This window comes from Colletotrichum acutatum, assembly GCF_030867785.1.
Source record: "Colletotrichum acutatum strain CBS 112980 chromosome Unknown BDZ83scaffold_198, whole genome shotgun sequence".
NCBI classification, from domain to species: domain Eukaryota; kingdom Fungi; phylum Ascomycota; class Sordariomycetes; order Glomerellales; family Glomerellaceae; genus Colletotrichum; species Colletotrichum acutatum.
Window position 1 is genome coordinate 1 of NW_026849192.1, and position 21,707 is coordinate 21,707.

The window sequence follows — 21,707 nt, forward strand, 5'->3', positions numbered from 1 at the left end:
GATAGCACCGGCGATGGGCCCAAGCTGGGCTGAGCTCGCTTCGTTGGTGGGTTTCTCAACGTATCCTAAGAGGAGAGGAGATCCAACAAAGGTTTCTGGTAGGGGTGGATCTACGCGGTTTCGAAGACCCAAGGTGATGTTCAGATATGCTTGTTCAAGTTTTCCTTCATGACCGCGCGCACGGTTCATTGAAGTCCAGATATGAGCCAGGATTGCATCGAGCCTAGAAACTCGGAGTGATTTGATGTCGTCTGGCAAGCTTGCTTGTGCAGCTTCTTTCATCCGCGTCAACTCAGCTGCCGTGAAACGTATCTGAACGTGATCGACCGGTGCGCTCATGTCCCAAGTTGGCCAAGGGGGATACGTTGACGGGCTGAGTTCGGTCGTTTGCAATTCGTCCGGCGGTGGCATAGTGGCCAGTGAAGCTGGTCTGACTCCACGAGGATATCCTGGTGCATCCTCTGCCCACCAGTTGAATCGGTGCATCGGCAATGCTCGAGCCTTTGCAACGATTGTTGCGTCCGGGAGACCTCCTGGTGTGAGCCCCGCAATCTGGTCAAGCCGAATCGGATCAAAGACAGGTTTGAACATGCTGAGATCATTGGTTGCGGCAATATGGCCCAGTAGAATCTTCGACCTTGTTGCCCAAGAGTACATGAAGTTCATCAAACATATAGCATCTGCGAGCGGATGCGAAATCATGGCGCTGATCCCAAAGCCTCCGCACTTGAACGATGTCAGCTGAACAGCCATGGAAGGTAGCCCGTCGATAGCATCCAGAGACATGAGCGCAATCTTGGTTTTTGGCAAGAAGTCGCTTTGCTGGAAGCGCGAGGCGTTCCACTCTTTCAGATTCGTCGCTCTCTTAGCCCTGCTGGGGACTATATCGCTGAGCTTTGAGTCATGGGTGGCGATGGAAAGCTCAACCCCGGGATCTCTGGTCGAGCCATACGCAACTACTAGCCGGCCAAGGTGTCGCGGCACTGCATCGTCTTTAAACTGCTCAGGTGTAGCCCATTGGAGCTGGCCTGCAAAGTGCGGATAATCGTTTAATGTTTGACTAAGTGCGTGGCCGAGGTTCTCGAAAAATTCGGTATGTGACAACTGTGATGTTTTCGGCTTGTCGTAAAGCCAAATCGCAGCCGTAGGTGTGAAACGAGCGACTGTCGAATCAAGTATTGAGAGTTTGGAAACGACGGGCCCGGGGGAAGGTGAGTTGCGTAATATTCTCCGAGTTGCGTCGATGCTGCAGTGTTGTGCAGCGCTTGTGGTTGCTGACATTGTTTATTCACTTAGTTGGCGATTGCTGTGGGAGGCTTCGAATGGTGCAAATATCTCACTGTGACATAAAGTGAGCTCTACTCGAGTTGCCAAGCAAGCCTACGAGCGAGCAAGATGCTGCGTGCTTAATAGGTCCAAGTCTTCAACGCGCACAGACAAGACGCTAGAGCCGAGAGACGACATGGGTGCCCGTTCGAGGTTCGGCGAGTAGTTGATCTGGGTCCGGTATGATTCATTCTGCATCATACCTGAAGTCGACTAGCTCATCACTTGTTGATTGGGCGTTGAGTCTGATATGGCGCGCGGGAGGGCCCTGACCCCTGTTGGTCTCACTGCGACATGACCAACGAAGTGTTCTAGCGTCTAAGCGAGCTTCTGGTTGATGCATGTCAGATCACAAGAACCCGTTCAAGCTGCTGTGCCTCACGTAGCTTGTTGATGATGAGCTGGATGAGAGGGGAACACTTGTTGTTATCTATGCTACTGCTAGATGTGTGCTCGTTTCTGTATGCTCGCTGAATCATGAAGACGAGGTTCAACCATAGCTTGGGAATGACACGGCAGAGATGCGAGTTCATCGAATTTGCGCCGGCCTAGCTGAGTAGGAGCTTGACAGTGATGTGGCTATGTGCTCGATGGGGGTTGCAGCAGGATCAGCTGGGTGCTTCAATGATTGATGAAAACCTGTGAGAGTCGTGTTTGAGGATCGGCTGAACCTCGAGAGCTATTTCAATTTTTCAAATGCTGTTCCGCATGTCACTAGCACAATGCGCAAGCTTGCTAGATTGGTAGTTCACCAATGTTTCTGAAGAAAAAATTGCTAGCATGGAGAAGTCTTGTATGTGAAATACTAGAATAGCCAAGGCAAACTTGTACATAAGCAAGACAGATATTTCCACGGAATCCTTCGCTCGAGGCATGGTCAGATGGTCGGGCTCAATGTGCTGCGAAGTCAGCTTTCTCACACCGGTCTTAGCTGGCGGAGGTCGCGAGTGAAGTGTTGCCTATTGATTTATCCGACGTATACGACGTATCTTATCATAATCAAAAGCTGATTGGAAACTTAGACGCGCACTCAACCGCAAAGAGTGTTCCAGCGGCTGCGCCAAAGACCCCAGTCAAATGCCTCGTACTTTAAGGGAAAAAGGCGGACCAGCAACCGCAGACGATATCATTTGCGCGAGCGGCTGGATACTGCCAGATCGTGTGGGCTGTGTTCCTGGGACTTATCAGTGGTGGCTGAGTACGGTATAGAGACCAAAGCTTGTGGATATCTAGGTTGCCGAGACATCAGCTCTCATATTTCATGCCCGACTCGAAAAGGAAAGGACTGATTGAGCGTGGGGAGGACATGTGCGCGGTGAAAGTGGCACACGTAGTCTTTTGATGCAACCCCATGCCAGGTTAAATATACGTGACGTGTTCACTAGGTGTCCTGACCTATCGGATCGATCGACCTATGCAAAGAATCCTATTACCACCCTTCGCTAGATACATCAAAGGTGGCTGCTCCCGACTTGACGGCTATCTAGCCGGCGGCACGGTGATGAAAGTAAGCTCAAGACCGTAGTCTAGTATGAAGCACCCATTGAGATGGTATAGCCGAGGGTGGTCAGATATCAGTGGTTCTCAATGATATTACCACCTTGACCTGCAGCAGTTCTTCCCAATCAGGAAGATTGCTTTGCCCATCTATTTAGGGCCGAGCCGCCTGGAGTCAACCGTAAATGCTCGCTTCAGTCGTCCCCACACTCCAAGCCATGATCGCGATACCCAGCAGCACTCTAAATGGATGCCACGTCTCGTGCGATAGATGCACACGTGCGGCGGGAAGGCTGGGGGCCCTTCCATCCATGCTACCTAAGGTCCTTCAGGTCGCAGCTCGCTCTCCTCGGACCAGAATGCTGTGCTCGCACTCCCCAGCCCCCCCCCCCCACCCCACCGAGATCAAGTGCAGTCTATAGTAGACGCAGACACCTGTCGCCCAGCCACAACCTACACTATGCACGCATCTTTTCTCCGGAAGAAACTCGTGGGGTAGCCTAAGTTGTGCACCCTTCATAGGGCTGATGTTGTGGGACAGAGATGATGCAAGGTTGGTGGGCAGTGCTGGTAAGGTGGCACTGCCCTTACGTCGGGCGCGATGCAGCTTAGAGGTTGTCTGAAGATCGTGACTATTTGTCTATTCTCAAAGCATCAGAATTCTGTCTCAGTCAGTATATATCAAGGCCAGTTGCTTCTCGACATTGAACATGGGTTCTCAATACTCGTCATCACACACCACATTTCAGACATCTTCTTCTCTTCTGTTCTTTGGATTTTCTTTCCTACTCCTCATACTCCGCACAACTTTTTAATATCTCATTCTCTTGTACTCGTTATTCCAAATGCCTATGCTCACTTCTATCCGCAGCCGCTCAGGCTCTCCCCCGGCTATGCCCAGCCCTGAGCTCAACAGCCGTTCTTCTTTCCCAATTCAATCACCTGAGATTGATAACATTCAGTTTCCGCGCTCTTGGGAAATGGCTTGGGAGGCAGCGGGCCAGACCAACTTTGAGCGCGCGCAAGCTTTTCTGTTCTTCTACCGTGGAGATGACGCCTCCACCAACAGCGAGCTCCGATCCATCGCAGCAAATCCCAAGCATCGAGATGTCGCCTCTCTTGCGGTTTCAGTCCAAATAAATGTCTTTGGCAATCGTCATTCGACTTTCAACACTACCTCGCTTTTGCAGTGGATGCGCTTCGTGCTCATCAAGAGCCAAGCTCTTACTTCCTCCAAAACGAATGCTGTTCGTGATTTCTTTTTTGATCCGTCGGTCGCCCGTAATTTACCTCAACTCCCACAAGACCCAATTGTCTATCAATACCCAGCAGCCCCTCTCAAAATCATGATCATTGGCGGAGGCCCCACAGGCCTGGCTTCCGCAATTGCCCTCGCCGAGAAGGCCGGACCCAGGGTTGAGGTCCATCTCTACGAAGGCAGATGGATTCAGCAGCGGGGTAGCTCCTTCGTCAGCTACCCACCGAAGGCCCGTCGTCGCGACCAGGTAGTCACGCTTCAAGACACCGTGACAGACTTGATGAGCGATAGAACGAGACAAGCTGTCTTTGGTGGGAATTCCGAGCGTGTTTGGCCCGGGTCCAGCAACCTGCAGATACGCAAGCTCGAAGACGGTCTCTTGCGACGAGCACAAGATAGCCAATTTCGTGGCCTCATCTTCCTACATGCCTCGCAGGTCAGACAGGACAATCTCTCGGAGTACGGCGACTTTCACCTAATGCTTGGTGCCGACGGAGCTGGTTCATGGCTCCGCAGTGCTTACTTCCCGGGACAAGAAGAAGAGGTTGGAAAGAGCTATGCCTTAGGAGTCGCTTTTGATCGACCTCGTGGCCTCCCTTTCTCACAGCCCATCAACATCTTCCTCACCATGGGTCAAACTCGCTATCTCCTCAATGCCAGCGACTTTGATGGCACTGGATACCTCAACATGCAGTTGACCGAGGCTGAGTGGCACCAGATGGTCTCGGTCGATGGCCATCCTTGCACATTCGGTCGACCAAGTTGCCTGAAGGTCGATGACTGTCTGCCTCATGGCTTCGAGGAGAACCAGGTCTTTGCACCATCTCAGCAACCTGACAGCCCGCTGTGGAAGGCGATACTCGATGGTCTGGAGCTTTACGGATTCAAGCAGTGCGAGGTAAAAAATATTGTTCGCATCCCCATTGTTGTACGCAGGATCAACAAAGCCGTCGAGCAGGTTCCGCAGGGCGACTCTGCAGCCCTGCGCCGACCCCATGGTCTGGTTGCCGTGGCTGGAGACGCGGCAATGACGGTGCACTTTTGGCCTGGTAGAGGCGCGAACTCCGGCATGAAGGCAGGCATCGCTTGGGCCGATGAAGTTGCTCGCGCTCTCTTCCACCGCCAGTTCGTTGGTCTTCAGACCTCTTCGCTGGGGATGTACGACGACTTTCTGCAAAAGCTCCAAGAGCGGGAGCACGGCGGTCGCAGCTTGCCCATCGTCAAGCAGACCGGCGATCCTGACATGATGGCCTGGTTGATGCGCAACGCTCGACTTATCCCACAGCACGTGGCAATGGAGTGGCTCGTCGGCCAGATGCGTCGCGATGGCGTCCGCATTCAGAGGCGGGCCGACTGGGCTTTTGAGCAGATCAACAACCTCGAACCGCAACTTCGGGAGATCCTTGAGAAGATGGATGCCGTTACCATCCAGGAGATGGCCGCAACGTTCCCCTGGCCTACGCGGGAGATGGCTGGGGCTGAAGTCCTCCCTGAGAGGTCTGTGGTTGACGCGTGCTTGAGTGGTCAGAGGCCGACGGAGATTTCGAAGGTTGAAAAACAAACAAAACCGAAAAAGCAAGACAAGAAGAAGAAGAAGAAGAGTGCAGAAATCTCCGTTTCCGCCTCTGAGATTTCACCGGCATTCCTGGCTAGCCTAGCGACTCATAACAAGCCAGCTCAGCGGTCTTCTTGGCGTTCATTCAGCTTCAGTAGAACGCCTCAAGCTGTTCAGTCGTAGTTTTCTTATCAGGACGGCGGGCTTGCGAAAGACTCAAGGGACTGAAAGTTGTTGACGGTCTGGTGGCTATTCTCTGACAATACGGCAACAGTAGGTTGAATTTACTCGCGGATCAAAATCTGGAACTCTGGGAGGGAATTTTGGCTGGCGTACGGATAGTTGGACTGTGCTTAGCATCGCATTGGAATTCAATGGAGTCGCCCTACATGAAGTTTAGCAATAAGAACAATTGAATGAGCTTTTATAGTCAATTTGATCAAATATTTGCTGTTTCTTCTAACTTCGAAGTTGTTCTCAATGACAAAATCGTTGATGTAACTCACAGGTCACATGTCAATATCGAGCGGTGTAAGTGTTGTCTTGATCCCCCTCTGGTACACAGCCTTCCTTGAGAAGAACGATACATATAGGTTCCGCTTTGACCAAGCAGTTGGCGGTCCAGTTTGCTTGTCTCAAGGCCCAAAGTGCAAATCCGCGCCAACACAAGGCAGATTCACCACGCCAAATCTAGCCAACCACTCGCCGCAGCAGGCCAACCACTATGCGGCCAGCCCCAATATCTTAAATTGCTGCGGTGCTGTTGGAGGAGGCCTGGCGCCAAACCATGTGCCACAGGATCGGCCTCTTTCATTCGCTGACGGCAATGCAGTGCAACCAACTCGTTCGCCTTGAAGCCCTCAAGGCTGCGTGACTTCACCGCGTGAACAGCTTTACTTAAATAGACGCAGTTGGCACTCTAAGAACAATTGATTGAATTTTAGGTCACGTACGAGTTTCTCCCGATCGCGTCTCACAGAAATCGGTGAGTGTTCAACATGTCCAACGCAGACAGCCAAGGACCGTTATCGCTGGAAGAAAGGTGGCAAATGTGCAAAAGTCAGGATGACCACAAGGCTTCCCTCATCGAGGTATTTTCGTACTCGTTATCTGGTTCATGTATGATTTGACAGGTAGCTGATCGGCTCAATTAGGATTTGTTCTCCCACATTGCAGAGCTTTCCGACAAGCTCTCCGAGGTTAAGATGGAGCTCAAGGAAAAGAAGATGCTGGTGCGGTCTTTGTTTGATACCGATGACAAGAGCAAAGATCAGATCGGAAGGTTGCAAAACGAGAAAGTATGTTGTACACCCTGCTTCACCAGCCAGAAAAGCGCTGACCCAGCCAGGACAAACACTGTTTTGCAATGATCCTCATTGACGGCGATTGTATGCCAGTAAGTCAGAACTTTTCAGCCTTCTTGCTTCCCATCAACCGATATCTCAGTTTTCTGATGACTTGGCAAATAATCAGTTCCTGGGTGATCTTATTGAGCAAGGACTCGAGGGAGGCAAGAAAGCTGCAAGCCTTTTGCGCCTCGCCGTTTTTGATGAGCTGAAAGCCATTGACCCCTGCCTTCCGCATCACCTGCAACTTGCCGTCCGCGTTTACGCCAATATGAAGGGTCTGGCCAAGACTTACACCGAGATGGGCGTTATCCCAGATCCGAGCGTTTTGGATGATTTCGTCCGAGGTTTCAACATGTGGAACGCAATGTGCGACTTTGTTGACGCGGGTAATGGCAAGGAGTGTTCGGATGAAAAGTTGAAAGGTAAGTGAACTTACCAAAGCATTCGAGGGGCGACAACTAAAAGCTTCCAGCAAATTTTGAGTCCAGTGTGTCGGATGTTCACTGTCGACATGTTTTGTTTGGTGTCTCGGCAGACAACGGTTACGCTCGCCTATTAGGGTCGTACCTCGATAACGATGAGATCCGCAAGAAGATCGTGCTTCTCGAAGGACCTCCATTTGCGCAGGAGCTAGCCGGCATCAAAGACCACTTCCGCGTCGCTTCTTTCAACAGGGTTTTCAGGCGTCAGAAACTAGTCAACAACGTCAAGCGCAAGGTTTCATACAACATCACACCACCTTCGACGCCTTCGCCCAACTACGCGTCAGCAGCTGCAGGAGCTCCATCGATTTTTGCTGGAGACCTGTCAGTACGTCAGCAAGTTACGGTTGACCCCAGGACGACTTTGCCCCCTTTAGGACAGGTGCTTCGGAACAAGGCCGGGCAACGAGTTGATCTACCACTCGATTTCACCCACCAAGCATTCATCCTGATGAAGAACCGGAAGTTGTGCAACAGCTTTCACCTTTTGGGTAGATGTCCCTACAGGGATTCTTACGGGAAGTGTTCGCACGAGCACCGAGGCAGGTTGAGCCCGAAAGAGTTACAGATTCTTTGGGCCGTCGCTCGTCAGTCTCACTGCCATACAGGTCTCAGCTGCACCGATCCAAATTGCGTATTTGGCCATCAGTGCCCTCGCGAGAGTTGCAATGGGGCGAGCTGTCGTTTGAGATTCCCGCTAGAGTTGCATAACATTGACAAAAGACCTACTCGATGAGGCTTGGGAGCGAACGTAGTATTGGCGCCTCCGTAAATGTCTGCTTGCTCTGCGTTAAGTGCGTCACAAATCTGGACGGGTTTCATCAATGAGCAAGTTACTAGGACATGGAAATCAAGTTATGAGTGCTTCTGAATGAATCTCAGAGTCTATCAAAATGTCTAAGGGTGTAATATCTGAGATGCGCTCTATGCAATCAAATCCAACGTGAGATACATATACTCCAAACCTCAAAGAGATCCGTTGGAGGGCGGATCAAAGCTTCTTTGCCATAATGTTATCAGTTTGGATTACTGACCCAATGGCAAAGTCATGGGTCCCACACTCCTGATACCCCCATTTCCCGTACGCCTTTTGCGCCCGAACATTTTCTTCCCAGACGCCCAACCAAATATGCTTGAACCCTTGTTCCCTAGCCATATCTTCTAACTTGTCTGCCAAAAGCTTCGCAGCGCCTGTGCCTTGCGCCTTCGGATACATGTAAATTCTCTGTAGCTCAACAGTACCGTCGAGATGTGAGATACATGGCTCTGACGAGCCCCGGGTGAGCATGGCGAAGCCCAGAATGTCTCCAGTAGGATCAACTGCGAGTATTGTGTCTTTGTTTGAGTCGTCGAGATCTTTTGTGATGGCTTCGAGGCTGTACGACTCCTCTAGGAACGCTTGGAGCTCATGCGGCTCGACTGAATGGCCGAATGTGACCGTGAAGACATGGGTGGCGAGTTCTGAAATTGCTGTGGCGTCGTCAAGAGTTGCTGGCCTTAGTGTGGCCGTCATGCGAACACCTTCCTGGACATTGAAGGACTTTGCCATGGTCGATGTAGTCAAGGTTGAGCACAAATAGTAGTGAATCGGGATATGTGTGGCGTTACGTGGCGTGCTTTTCTGGTGCAATTGATGGCCCACACCGATGGCAGATCTGATCGGATGGGTCGGATTACTTCTCAAGCCCGGTAATCTGGTTCCAACGCCCTTTTGTACGGTTCCAAGATGTCGCAGACTTGCTGTCATCTTCATTTGACCCTAGCCAGAAGACTTTCCCAAAATCGATGCTTCCGGAAGACACGTCGGTAAAACGCTAAAGTCCCACTGACAGGGCGCGTCGAGCCGCGTCGGCTGTTGTCTCCGTGCGGCTACTAGAGGAAAGTCTCGCCTTTGTTAGGGCGCCTTGTTGTCAAAGCCACAGGTCAAGAAGCAAAATGATTGGTTGCATTTGCTCAGGAGTCTCCATCTAGCCTGCGCCCTTGGCACGACACCGGTCATGACCGAAATCTGCACTCGATTTGTCTCCATCGCATCAACAGAACCAGATGTTCTGGACAATACTCGAAAGTGACGTATCCAGGTGGACGTTCTCCCGAGTCTTTGATTTACTTGATGCTTCAGCGCAGAAATTTCAGGCGCTAAATATTACTCTGCACGTCGATTGACCCCCCTTTATCATGACTCAGTCTACATTCTCAGGTGAGTCAGGTCCGAGTTCAAACATTCAGTGATGAAGCAATATCGATGAAATTGAAGTCTAAGGTATAAACTACGGGAAATTTTGCTAGATGAACGAGAAAACAGAAACTGAAGACTTAGCTTGATTGATGTTACCCATTGAAATTCCAGCAATCCCATTTGCTTAGGCGCGTTCCGACTTTTCCTCCGTGTTCTTCTGTCTCGTGCCAAAGATGACAATACCACACACAGCAGCACTTGAAATCGCAACGAAGAGAGCACTCACTGTGGAGAACCAACCCACGCCAATGCCCTGGATACCTGGAAGTACCACAGCCGTACCGATGGCAGCAAAAGTGTACCTGATGAAGTAGTTACCAGCTAGTAAAATACCGTCAGCTTGTCTGTCACTTGGCCGAGGGGGGAAAGTTCAGCATGCTTACCCATAACTTCAGCTGCCCTCTCTCTGAAAACATCTAAACAGTAACTGTTAAGACACGGGAAGCAGACCATCTGCGCAACGCCTTGCAAGAACATGCAGATAACTGGGAGTGGGATTCCGCCCTTAGCCCTGTCAATTGCCCATCCGTAGATGATGGTGGTCGCCGGGATGACAACCCCGAGCGCGATGAAAGCACTTCGCAGACGGTCTTCCGGAATACGCCGTCCTCTCTTAGCGATCCACTTCTTCACGGTGTAGTCGGCATATCGGCCGCCAAAACAGGTACCGACGAGATATCCTGCTCCAGGTGCCAAGAAGAAGAATCCTGACTGTAGAGGGGAGGTAAGGTGAAATCTCGGGTTGATAACGTAGCGAACTGGTGTCAAGAGAACCTGCATATTCCACAGGACAGACGATGCCGCAACACCCTGGGTGCATAGTCAGCTGATGATACACATTGGTGAAGGGCCTTACCGCCGTAGACTGTAGCTCCATGTCCACTAGGACGGTCGTTGGTTTACCGTAATCGGTCTAGTGAACACCTCCAAGGCTCGTTGATGACGAAAGGGCGAGGAAGACTCACCACAATGAGGATCTTGGGGTATCGAAATAAACTGATGACTCGGAACGGATTCGCCCACTCCCAGATCTGGCCCATCTTCTCTCTGGTCGTCATACCCTCCAATTCTTCAGACCACTTTCCGTGACTTGTTTCTGGGAGGAAGGCGACTGCCAGGACCATAGCAGCGCCACCGAGAGCACCCTGGAACCAGAAAAGAGATTTCCAGGTTGAGTACGTAACAATGACACCTCCGATGAAAGGACCAAGGGCAGGCCCAATGCTTATGAACAGTCCATGTATCAGCCATGAATATTCGGTCGACCAGATAACAGAGTGGGAAGAGACTTGGACTCACAGGGTGCCTCCAAGAAACCAACCCAATGCCGTGCCACGTTCAGTCGGGCGATAAATGTCACTGAGACAGGCAGACCCAACGATGAGGAAAGAGGTTCCGGCAAATGCAGTGATTGACCGGAAAATAAAGAAAGCTGGCAGATTGGGGGAAACCGCTGTAGCCAGTGAAAACGCGCAGAACAACACTGTCGATATAACGAAGATCTAGGACATTTAGTTCAAGTGTAGGGCGAGATATATGCCAAATTGGCCGATTAAGAGCTGGCTGCAACTATGATACATGATGGTGGAATGTACAAAGGTGGTTTTGCTTACCCATTTTCTGCCGTAGACCTGACTTAATGGGCCCCAGAAGAGAACACCGATGCCCATCATTAATAGGAAAAGAGCATTGGTAAAGTTGATGACAGTTCCAGTCGTGTTGAAAGCCGCTGCTACCTCCGGCAGCGCTGAGAGCACGAGCAGTGAAGCCAGGTTGATGCCCAAACCACCGAAGGACACGATAGCTGTGATGAGTCGCTTGCGACCGGGTGTAAAGCGATCGTAAACTGTCTCATCTTCACGGTACGAGTATGGTCGGCTGGGCGTTTGAGCAATGATGTTCACACCCTTCTCGGCGTTGGAGGTCCTTAACGCCAGCAGGTCGGGAGGAAGCTCGTCCTTCCTTGTGGGAACCTCTGACAATGTGTGTTCAGACATAATGGACATGATGACGGTGATGATTCGAACATGGAATGCAAGCAACAGTAGCGGAGAAGCTGTATTGACAACTTGAACTTCAACTAGGCAGCTGATGAGAGCAGAGGTTGACAAGAGAAAGCGACAGGGGTTGCCAAGGAAAAGTGTCCACCAAAAACAAAAATAACCAGTCCTGAATTGTTCCGATTTTCTGAGGGGGGCGAAGCGCCGTATATAAAGCATCAAAACCGTACCAGAAAAAATGTCAGAAAATTCTCGGCTGCATACTTGGCCACCTCGGGATAATGATTCCGAAGTCGGGCACTGGGACTATCGCCTCCGAAACGCCTTCAAGGACATCATCCATGGTCTTTGTGAGAAAAATGCCCCTAAAACCAGCAAAAAATGTTTCATTGGGCCCCCAGTCTTTGAACCTGTATGCTAGCGGAGCGTCTCCGCAGCGGGGAATATCTGCAACCTTTTACGTCTGTCACCTCCACTTCAGGTTGGAATCAGGTTTCGATATTGGACAAGGGCAACGACTTGGAGCTCCACTGAGGCTGCATGTGTCTTATCTAACATCATTCTCCAGGTCGGAACAGTCTGGGCCACCTTGGAAAATACGGAAAGGAGCCGGGGCCGGAGCGTGGGGGTTCGCCTGGCATATCTGGCCGCTCTTGTCGGCGCCGCTGAACCGGCGCAGGGCAAGAAGGCCGAAATCGCAGTCCCCGAGGTCGGCCGGCTTTGAGGCCTCCGAGAGCCGTTCGAGGGCCGGACACGGGTCCGTCTACAGCCGGAACGTCGCACAACGTAATGGTGCAGGAGCATGATACACCGCCAATCCCTGAAATGAATAGCGACAAACTCATTCATTTGCTGTAAGGGATCTCATCAAATTACCGCTACATCGTGTTTGCGCCCGCTAGAGGCGTAGTACGACAGTAGCTCCGATTCTCGGAGCAATGAGACCCGACCTAATAACACTTGATCTGAGTCAAGCAACTTGACTGCTTTCACGGACCTTGATTTTAATCATTCAATCCTCGGCAAAGAATTCAAGTGAAAAGAACTTTAGATTTATTCAATCTCCTATTCTTGCAAACTTGTAGATCATCATGGAAAAAAAGTCTTACTGCATTGGCTTTAAGGCCTCTGATGACTAGAATTCTCCCTGGTAGCATAAATTCTCGCCTAAAGTCTACGGCCACATTTCGATTGTCGAGTGCCTTCATCTCGTCTTCCAATCGTACTCCAAGCTCCAGGCGTATGCGACTCGATACACGTCCTCTTCATGCCACCACTTGCCAATAACCTGCATGCTCACCGGCAGTTTTGTTCCCGAATCTTTCAGAGGACCTTCCTCAATCGGCAGCATACCAATCGGCATAGCCAGAACCGGATGGCCTGATTGATTGAATGGGGCGGTATTAGCAGTCAGCCCGACTTGCTTTCCAATTTTCTCGAGCGGGGACGCGTCATAGGGAGTATGAGAATTGGCAACGTAGGGTAAGTTCGGCGTTACCAAAATATCAAACTCTCGCAGAGCATTGTCATAGTCGTCTCGCAGCTTTCTGCTGAGATTCGTGGCCTTGCCGAGCAACCCTGGGAACGCTGCTTGCGCGTAGACACCGTTGAGATAGATGTTCTTTGACGAAACGTACGCGTTGTCCCACTGTTCCTGGGTAAGATTCTGAAACTTGTCTGTCAAGTCGGTCATGATGTGGCCCCTCCTGCCGAATGCGAGGTTTCTCTTGGCCAGGTACCCTCCGCTCTTGCTGATTGCAGTCCAAACGGCTGCTCCCTTGGAGTGAAATGGAACGGAAACTTCTTCTACGGTCGCCCCGAGATTCCGGAAACCCTGAATAGCAGCCTCGACACAAGCCTTGACGCGCGGTTCCACGGACGGCTGGCTCATGCCTTCTACCAAAATGCCGATTTTCACCCCTGACAGATCTTTCGGGTTTGTGAGCATCGTCAAGTTATCGTAGTACTTGGGAACGTTGCCTGCGCTCGGCGCCGCGAATGATCTGTCATCGATGTTGTCGTTGCCCGCAATGACCTGAAGCATCAACGCGTTGTCGAGAAGTGTTCGTGTCATGGGTCCGACGTGGTCATTGGTAGGCTCATTCGAGCCGCAAGCGGTGTAGGGTACAAGTCCAAAGGTTGGCTTCAATCCGTAGAGACCGCACCATCCGGCAGGGACGCGGATCGAACCGCCTTGGTCAGCGCCAAGAGCCATATCCACATCTCCGTTGGCGACGAGGGCCCCTGAGCCACTTGAGCTGCCCCCGCTGCTGTAGCCTTTGGCATAGGGGTTATGTACATGCCCAGTCGAAGAAGAGCTGCTTGTAGCGGAATGACACATGTTCTCGCATACGGACTTTCCAGAAATTATTGCACCGGATTTTAGCAGCCTTGTGACACACGTTGCGTCGGTGTTCTAGTTAGGTTAATACGTGTATGACTGATGTGACCAGAACACTGTTGAGCCATGTTGATTTGCTTACTGGAACATAGTCTTCGACAAAGTCGGTTCCAAGAAGCATCGGAACGCCCTTGACTGCGATGTTGTCTTTGATGGCTATTGTTCTGCCTGCCAGCAATCCTCCAGCTTTGGTCTTGTCCTCTACTCGGCATCTCCAAGCCCAAGCACCCAAAGGATTCTCCGAGACATCTGGAAATCGAATGTCCTCTCTTGGAAATCTTTCCTCGTCTACTGGAGGCACATAATCTGCGATGCAGATTGCTATTAATATGCCTCCAACCAAGATTTGGACATGGAACCTACCAGGGAGTGACATAAGACCCACTACAGACTCATGAAACACGGCTAAAAGCCTTTGGTATTCATCTTTTTCGTCCGGCCTGATAGTAACGCCCAGTGCTCGTAAGCTGTCATCCAGTACTTCTGCTGTCACTGGATTTGCCTTTTCTATTTCCAGTGAGAAGACGGACATGCTGTCAGTATGGCTGAAAGGTGAATAAGATTGATGAGGTTCCAGATCAAGCTGGGAAATGGCTTTTACACATAGGCTGTGGTCCGTTGCTGACTGGGCATCTCAAAAGGCGTCAAATGTAATTTCTTATGTGTGGCTTAGGTCGCGTGAACCGTACCAAGATAAGTAAGTCAACGTCGGGACCGTTGGCCAACCTGCCTATCTCGATCGGCCTGCTTAGAAATGACTTATCTTAGCGTCTTCGGGCGTCCGAAATTCCATATAAGTTTTCGAGCGATCGGAGGGAATGGACCGGACCGGTAGTAAAAGGCACCTTAGGTGCTTAGTTATTCCCCGCCATCGCCTTATCTCATCTAGGATCTCCGGAATACCCCGCTTGGTATCAAGCATATCGCGATAACGCTTGATTGGCCTCGGCGAACCAATCTACATCCAAGAGCCTTACCTTGAGCTATGTGTATATCATTAGTGCGTATTTACGCATTTACGGTTCTTTGAATATCTCATGCGCTAGCTCAAATAGCCAGTAAACGCGACTGTTTCGCATTTTTTCTGGTCACTGGATTCCATCATCAACCACACAATTAGTCTCTGCTCTCACCAAAATGGTACATGTTGAAGAAAGCTTGCAGATACCTCGGGACTTTGAGGGCGAGTCTGTTGTTACTCTCAGCATACTCACAATTACTAATACAATAACACTTAGGTTTCGGCGAGGACGGCTTCGATCCAAAATGGCCAAACGGTGCTCGTATCGCCGTTTCTTTCGTCCTCAACTATGAGTATGTTGATTTTCACGAACACTCGGGCTTTCGTCGTTACTAAACCTAAGTGTAGGGAAGGCGGAGAGCGAAGCACATTGGATGGAGATCCTTTCTCGGAACCTTATTTATGGGAAAAAGGCGCATCTGGTGGCTATAAAGAAGGCGCCAGGTATCTGAATGCTGAGCAAGATTTTGAGTATGGTAGTCGCTCGGCCTCTTGGCGTCTCATTCGTCTCTTCAAAGAGTTTGGCTGGAGCTTCACTACTTACGCTGTTGCGTACGCGCTCAAGCGCAACCCCACCTTTGCAAAGGCGCTGGTCCGAGACGGCCACGAAATCGCTTGTCACGGACTCAGATGGCTGGACATCTGGAACTACTCGCTTGAGGAAGACAAGGAGTACATCAAGCAGAACATTTTGATGCTGAAGGAAATATCAGGTGAGATGCCCGTCGGCGCTTACTTTGGCCGTGGTACGCCCAATACCCCCTCGTTGTTCCCGGAAGTATGGAAGAGCCTAGGCGGGGAGTTTCTCTGGTCCTCTGAATGCTACAACGACGATGTTCCTTACTGGCTTGACTTGCCATGGGAAGAGAAGTTGCCAGAGGAAAAACGAGAAGGCATGCTTCTCATCCCTTACAACTACGATTGTAACGACGGAAAGTTCCACATGTCGCCCGGCTTTGGCAGCTCTGTTGCGGAGACGTATGAGCAGTATTTGAAGAACACCTTTGACTGCTTGTACAGGGAGGGCGGCAAGCTCATGAACATTCCATTGCACACACGCATCATTGGCAAGCCAGGTAGATCGGAGGCTTTGAGGAAGTTCATGAAGTACGTTGCGGAGAAGGAAGGAGTTTGGGTTACAACGAGACGAGACATTGCTAAACACATGAGAGCAGAGTTTCCATACAAGCCAAACAGGGAGTGGATGAAGGGTAAATGAAACAAGTGTATTGCGTTAGCCTCAGGTAGTTTGAAAGTCAATTTTTGGAGACATCCGAAGAATCTGTTGATGATCACATCATAATAGTACTATCCAACTCAAGATAAAGAGCCATTTTCGGCTTATCGAGACCGAAAACTGTCGTTTCGAAATGGTTGTCCAAAAGAGGAATGAGTCAATGATTTGAGAGTTATCGCGACGCCGAAGACAGCCTGAAGAACATGGCGAAACGACATCAATCATCGCGGTATTGCTTGCCGACTAACCAAGGCTTGATGTTGAGATCCCGAGACTTCATCCAGCTAGAGAGCTCCTTGCTGAGGCAGTCGAATGCTGAAAACGGCTAATTGACACCAGCATTGTCGGAGCATCCGATCGGAAGTGGCTGGTTAGAGAGTCGGACGTTATCCGAAGACACCCTAGCCCTGCACGGATTAGTCCCGCCCAACAGGCGACATCGGCAAATTGGAGGAGGATCCGACAAGTATGTAAATCGGATCTCCGCCCCTATCATCCGAACGAAGTTTTCGGGGTCTCCAGCACAACAAATCTTGGCATCAAAGTGCGGGCATGACGTCCGAAACTCAGTACTCGGTATCACCGCCCCTGGCGACGCCCGGGACCGTAGCTGTGAACCCCCGGAAGAGGGGCAGGACTGCGTGTACGAGATGCAAAAGTCGTAAGCAAAAGGTACTTACCCAGAGCCAATTATGATTGCACGTCGAACGTTTTCCTCTAATTCCAGCTTCAGTGTGACGACCAGTATCCTATTTGCTCCAATTGTCGTAAATCAGGAGCACAGTGTGATAAGGCAGATGTCGCCGACGAGGCTTCATCGATTGCGTAAGTAGTTGGTCGTTCAATGCCCATCCAGTTGACAAATTTCAATTCAATGTGTGTGGACTGAGCTCTGGTGCAGGTACACACGGGCTTTGGAAGAGCGAGTAGCTTTCTTGGAGAACAAGCTAGCTCAAATCCCTACTCCAGAAGCAACCGAAACTCCGAGGGAAACCGCAAGCAACTACTCGGTTCCATCGGGTAGAGACAAAAATGCCCTTAGTGACGTAGTAGCACACGTCTCGCTAGGAAACTTTGAGGCTCCAGCCTACGTTGGACCATCATCGGGACTCTCCCTAGCTCTGAACCTTGGCGAGATGGTTCAAGCGACTGTCTGGAATAAGATGTTGCCAGACATCCAGGATGGAACTGCGGGCAATCAGGCTAATTGCATCAATCCTAGTCCGAGATGCATCACAGTGGAAGATCTCCTGGCTCATAGTGTCAAGGAGCCTCCGAGTGATGAACAGGGGTCTCAGATGCTCAAGGCGTACACATCTCAGCTGCACTCCAAGTATCCCTTCCTTGAGCCCGAAGAGTTGTGGAAGTTGCATAGCGAGAGACTTACCCTGGCTGCCAAGCCAACGCAAACTCTTACAAGGATTGAACGCTTCGGTATCTTCAAGCTGTATCTTGTATACGCTATGGGGGCAACTTTAGTGCAACTGACTCAAAGGGGGCCAGTGTTCTCTCCAGAGGTATGCCTTCGACAACATTATCAACCACATGTATCATCGAAATTATTGACAAAATTCATCAAGGCTCTTTATATCACTGCTTTGCAACACATCTCAGCAGCCAGGGAATCAAGAACAGTCCAAAATATTGAGGCAATGACGTTGCTAGTGATGTTTCACCTTCGGTCAACATCTAGCCATGGGCTGTGGTACATGATTGGCCTAGCAATGAGAACATCAATCGATCTAGGCTTACATCGCGCGGCACACGAACAAAATCTTGATGGCCCTATTGTTCAGAGAAGACGCAGGCTTTTTTGGTCTGTCTATTCTCTCGAAAGAACCATAGCAGTTTCACTCGGCCGGCCTCTAAGCATCGCAGACAACCAGATCGACGTTGAGCTTCCTAATACCATAATAAATGGAAGCCCATCTGCTTCGGTTATCGTCGGAAACGACATTACGCTGGCACTTGTTCTTTTCAAGCTTCGCAGGATCGAGTCCAAGATTCATCACTCGGTCTATCGCACGGACAAGACTTTGGACGCACTCCGGCCCAAACTAGACCGGCTGCATCAGGAACTCAAATTCTGGCGGGACTCTCTGGCGGACTGGATTCCGGCAGGCCACTCAGATCTGAATTACGCGCTCCTGCTCTACAATCGTGCTCTCCGTCTTCTGATCCAGCCATTCCTGCCGATATTACCAGCAACAGACCCGTTCTACGGGCTGTGTATGCGAGCCGCGGGTGATATATGCCAAGCACATAAGAGATTACATCAGACGCTGGACTACGGCCACAGCTTCATCGCAGTCCAAACAGTGTTTGTTGCAGGAGTCACTCTTGTGTATGGACTCTGGACCCAAGGCAATGCTCTTTGGTCAGTGGCTTTGTCAAACGATATTAGAGCTTGCTCCCTGGTGCTCTTCGTCATGAGCGAGAGGGCCCCCTGGGTACGTAAGTACCGAGACGCTTTCGAGGTACTTGTGAATGCAGCTATGGAAAAGCTTCAGGATAACGAGGCTGGTCTTGCTGAGATGGCCTCGGCCCAAATGAGAGCCGGGAAAGCATCGGGTGCTACTGAGTGTTGTGGAATGCAGAATCCTGACCTTAGTGGGAACGAAACCACGACACGCCCGATTGACAGCAGTTCCAATCAGTTCTTGATGTCTGAAGATGGTGGGATAGCGGTGGGAGAGTTCGAGGGCGCTTGGCCGATGGTCGCAGAGCTTGCGAATTGGATTGATCAGGATACTGAAGGAGGAAGCCCTGTATGGATGCCGAATTTCGAGCTGTTGCAAAGCCTTTCAGGCACCTGGAACGAATAATGCGGCCATTTCACATTGATTACACAATTGGTACGTCATGGTATGGTGTTCAATGAAGGCATTGTCCTTAACTGCTCGTTCTTTGGCAGAAACTGCCGTTGCTCGGAAGGGGCCGTTGTAGCATTTTGATCATTTGCTGCAAATGTGGAAATACTGATTGATTTTGTGAGTCAAGTAATTGAAGATTCTCTACATTTCCAGTCAAAACTTAGTCTCGGGACAATGTGAAAAAAAGACAGTTGGATACAAACACACATATACTCAAGGAAAGGATGCTTTAGACCGTGTACTTCTCGCTGCCAGACTCGGCACCGGCGTTCTTCCCCATGGCCCTCTTGACTTCAGTCTCCTCAACAGAGTAAAACACTCCGCGAATAGTATCAACACTCTCCCCAGGAAGGAAACCCTCTGATGGCGCTATGCTCTCAAAGCTCATGCTTGTCTGTGACTCTAACTCTTGCGGGTACACCGGAATGGGCCAGATAAAACAGGCTACGTAGTAGACCAATGAACCCATGGCAAGAGAAAGCAGAAAGCCAAGCTTGTACATATTCTTGCTTGCCTGGTTGACTGAATTGGGGTCCAAATTCCCAGCAATGCCGTGTACAGTTAACGCAACACCAGCAACCCATGCGGCAACGGCGCGTAAATTCCATCCTTTGTAATACGTGTACGGAGCGCCTTCCACTTTCATGTACAGACTTGGGACATGGAGGTTTCCTCGACGGATAATCCAGTAGTCTACAATCATGATCTGGAACTCGTTAGTGCTCCAAAGCCATCTTGTAGATATCAGGAACATGTACTTACACCACAGGTTGGCATCAGGAAAATGGTGTATGACCCCAGGAAAGTGAGAAAGGAGCTAGCGCTGGCGATGATCTTCCACGGCACGCATAGAGGTGCAAGCAGGGCGCATATTACCTGACCCCTAACGATGTTGATATACCTTGGCCAAAGTCCGCTGGTATCGGCACCAACGGGTAGAGAATTTGAGCCAGCATTAGTCGCGATAATCGCCAAAATCATGCCCTGATACATCGATTAGCAAATGAAAAGGCGCTCTGGGTGATATGAATCTTACAGCGGAAGCGAAGAACATCCCAGCACGCGCTCCAGGACCCCAGAACTCAGTCAAGATAGCGTTGTAGAGATCCCAGACGTTCCAATAGCTCTTGCCAAGAACACCAGCAGCCGCGCTAGTTGTGGCACAGCTAAGGAACATGACGAGCACCTTACTGACCAGAATACCGATGGCTTGTGACCAGGTTGCCTGTGCTGGACGTGTAGCGTACCTAGCGACATCAGGTTGGTTGACCAAAATCGGGCAGAGCGCCGCCATGACGCTGTTGATAGCTTGGATCATGGGCCACACAAGTGCCGCGCCGCTTAGAGACTTTGCTCCAAAGTTGAAGCCACCCAGGCTCCCGCCGTTTGCATTAACTGCCCATCCCAGGACGCCGACTAGTCCTGCAGTTGTAGCCACTGACTTCACCACAAAAAGGTGTCGAAGGATAGTTGGGTGGATGAACATGACCGGGAACTGAATAATCCAGAAGATGAAGAATGCCAACAGATTCTTGGAAGTAATTCCCGCGCTTGCGGGTAGGCGGTTAGGAATATTGTTCCATCCGGATCCGAATATGGCTCTGAGCGCCACTGAAGTGAGCATGCCACCATAGAATGACTGAGTTGCGAAGTAGATGACGGCAACAGAGGCGCGCACGATGATGAATAGTTTTGCACCACTAACGCCAGCAGCAGCGCGAACGTATACGGGGAACCCGACATGATAGCGAGTTGCACCGCGGGAGTTGAGGATAACCACGACGCTGAGGATAGCGGAGCCGATCACAGCTGCGATCATACCGTGCCACCATTGCTGCGCGTTAATTGTCAGAAACTCCATGTCTTCATAGAGAATTGTAAGACAGAAACTAGAGTCGACGTACCAGGCCGATTGAGATGAGAGTTGCACCAAGATTGTAAGACCCCGGAGAAAATGTTTGGGTCAAGTAGTACGTGAAAAAGTGCAAAGCTGTCCAACTTCGGTGCTCTTCAAAGCAAAGTTAGCTATTTGCTTATCGAGTCCAGAGAAGTTCAAAATGACAACTGACCTGGAGGAGTAGGCAGCAAGTCTTCGTTAAAGTAAGCTGTACCCTCTTCGGGATGTTCTTTGGTTTGGATGAATTGTTTGAACTCTTGCCGAGATGAGCAGGCTCGTCTGAGCCTCATGAAGGACATCATTGTTGACAGAGAGCTGTTGAAACAATTTGAAGTCTCCTTGTCTTACCCTACAACTTGCTCAATTAGCACACATCACGAAGTTTCACGCCGAGTTGCGATTGTTTCGCCGTCAGTATTTATCAGATTGAGGTTGTATTGCCTTATCATGAAACCGCCTTTTTTTCTTGATGCCGCTATTCCATCTCCAATTCAGCCTTTCGATAAGAAATAGCTTAGCTGCCAAATTGGCACCTACTATCAGCCAGGCGAGCGAATACTCTCTGATAACAT

General features: G+C 50.4%; 9 protein-coding genes across 9 annotated transcripts; 4 read left to right on the forward strand and 5 right to left on the reverse strand.

The window, feature by feature from the left end:
- BDZ83DRAFT_642265 (transferase) lies at positions 1-1,281 on the reverse strand (the record flags this gene model as incomplete). The annotated part of the gene is made up of 1 exon (XM_060509600.1): positions 1-1,281. A coding segment is annotated over one exon (1,281 nt), but the record flags the coding sequence as incomplete, so codon positions are not given.
- Positions 1,282-3,716: 2,435 nt separating this feature from the next.
- On the forward strand, positions 3,717-5,819 carry BDZ83DRAFT_592752 (uncharacterized protein; the record flags this gene model as incomplete). Its single annotated transcript, XM_060506560.1, has 1 exon — positions 3,717-5,819. One exon carries the CDS (start codon positions 3,717-3,719, stop codon positions 5,817-5,819), a length of 2,103 nt encoding a protein of 700 aa, XP_060358240.1.
- Positions 5,820-6,634: 815 nt separating this feature from the next.
- On the forward strand, positions 6,635-8,203 carry BDZ83DRAFT_592755 (CCCH zinc finger DNA binding protein; the record flags this gene model as incomplete). The annotated part of the gene is made up of 5 exons (XM_060506561.1): positions 6,635-6,727; positions 6,791-6,934; positions 6,985-7,032; positions 7,110-7,407; positions 7,458-8,203. 5 exons carry the CDS (start codon positions 6,635-6,637, stop codon positions 8,201-8,203), a joined length of 1,329 nt encoding a protein of 442 aa, XP_060358241.1.
- A 255-nt stretch (positions 8,204-8,458) lies between these two features.
- BDZ83DRAFT_592757 (acetyltransferase) lies at positions 8,459-9,016 on the reverse strand (the record flags this gene model as incomplete). The annotated part of the gene is made up of 1 exon (XM_060506563.1): positions 8,459-9,016. The coding sequence occupies one exon, from the start codon at positions 9,014-9,016 to the stop codon at positions 8,459-8,461; it is 558 nt and encodes a 185-aa protein (XP_060358242.1).
- Positions 9,017-9,566: 550 nt separating this feature from the next.
- BDZ83DRAFT_642274 (major facilitator superfamily transporter) lies at positions 9,567-11,904 on the reverse strand. The gene is made up of 5 exons (XM_060509601.1): positions 11,320-11,904; positions 11,006-11,208; positions 10,672-10,930; positions 10,090-10,516; positions 9,567-10,027 (listed from the first exon to the last, which is right to left on the reverse strand). The coding sequence occupies exons 1-5, from the start codon at positions 11,710-11,712 to the stop codon at positions 9,831-9,833; spliced, it is 1,479 nt and encodes a 492-aa protein (XP_060358243.1). The 5' UTR covers positions 11,713-11,904; the 3' UTR covers positions 9,567-9,830.
- A 907-nt stretch (positions 11,905-12,811) lies between these two features.
- On the reverse strand, positions 12,812-14,639 carry BDZ83DRAFT_768159 (amidase; the record flags this gene model as incomplete). The annotated part of the gene is made up of 3 exons (XM_060515305.1): positions 12,812-14,122; positions 14,190-14,413; positions 14,471-14,639. 3 exons carry the CDS (start codon positions 14,637-14,639, stop codon positions 12,911-12,913), a joined length of 1,605 nt encoding a protein of 534 aa, XP_060358244.1. The 3' UTR covers positions 12,812-12,910.
- Positions 14,640-15,107: 468 nt separating this feature from the next.
- Positions 15,108-16,347, forward strand: BDZ83DRAFT_712397 (putative chitin deacetylase; the record flags this gene model as incomplete). Its single annotated transcript, XM_060511611.1, has 3 exons — positions 15,108-15,290; positions 15,346-15,421; positions 15,477-16,347. Exons 1-3 carry the CDS (start codon positions 15,245-15,247, stop codon positions 16,345-16,347), a joined length of 993 nt encoding a protein of 330 aa, XP_060358245.1. The 5' UTR covers positions 15,108-15,244.
- Positions 16,348-16,841: 494 nt separating this feature from the next.
- Positions 16,842-19,410, forward strand: BDZ83DRAFT_642288 (fungal-specific transcription factor domain-containing protein). The gene is made up of 4 exons (XM_060509602.1): positions 16,842-17,037; positions 17,099-17,190; positions 17,267-17,882; positions 17,946-19,410. The coding sequence occupies exons 1-4, from the start codon at positions 16,918-16,920 to the stop codon at positions 19,188-19,190; spliced, it is 2,073 nt and encodes a 690-aa protein (XP_060358246.1). The 5' UTR covers positions 16,842-16,917; the 3' UTR covers positions 19,191-19,410.
- A 57-nt stretch (positions 19,411-19,467) lies between these two features.
- Positions 19,468-21,437, reverse strand: BDZ83DRAFT_758046 (putative allantoin permease; the record flags this gene model as incomplete). Its single annotated transcript, XM_060514978.1, has 5 exons — positions 19,468-19,944; positions 20,001-20,222; positions 20,275-21,072; positions 21,143-21,246; positions 21,308-21,437. 5 exons carry the CDS (start codon positions 21,435-21,437, stop codon positions 19,468-19,470), a joined length of 1,731 nt encoding a protein of 576 aa, XP_060358247.1.
- Positions 21,438-21,707: the final 270 nt, after the last annotated feature.

Bases quoted from the DNA above. Each gene is read 5' to 3' on its own strand.
- BDZ83DRAFT_642288 (XM_060509602.1), top strand. From the start codon at position 16,918: ATGACGTCCGAAACTCAGTACTCGGTATCACCGCCCCTGGCGACGCCC. The intron at 17,191-17,266 runs GTAAGTAGTTGG...GCTCTGGTGCAG, and splicing joins GACGAGGCTTCATCGATTGC to GTACACACGGGCTTTGGAAG. The intron at 17,883-17,945 runs GTATGCCTTCGA...AAATTCATCAAG, and splicing joins GGCCAGTGTTCTCTCCAGAG to GCTCTTTATATCACTGCTTT.
- BDZ83DRAFT_642274 (XM_060509601.1), bottom strand. From the start codon at position 11,712: ATGTCCATTATGTCTGAACACACATTGTCAGAGGTTCCCACAAGGAAG. The intron at 10,931-11,005 runs GTGAGTCCAAGT...ACTGTTCATAAG, and splicing joins TGGTTTCTTGGAGGCACCCT to CATTGGGCCTGCCCTTGGTC. The intron at 10,517-10,671 runs GTGAGTCTTCCT...CTATGCACCCAG, and splicing joins ACCCCAAGATCCTCATTGTG to GGTGTTGCGGCATCGTCTGT.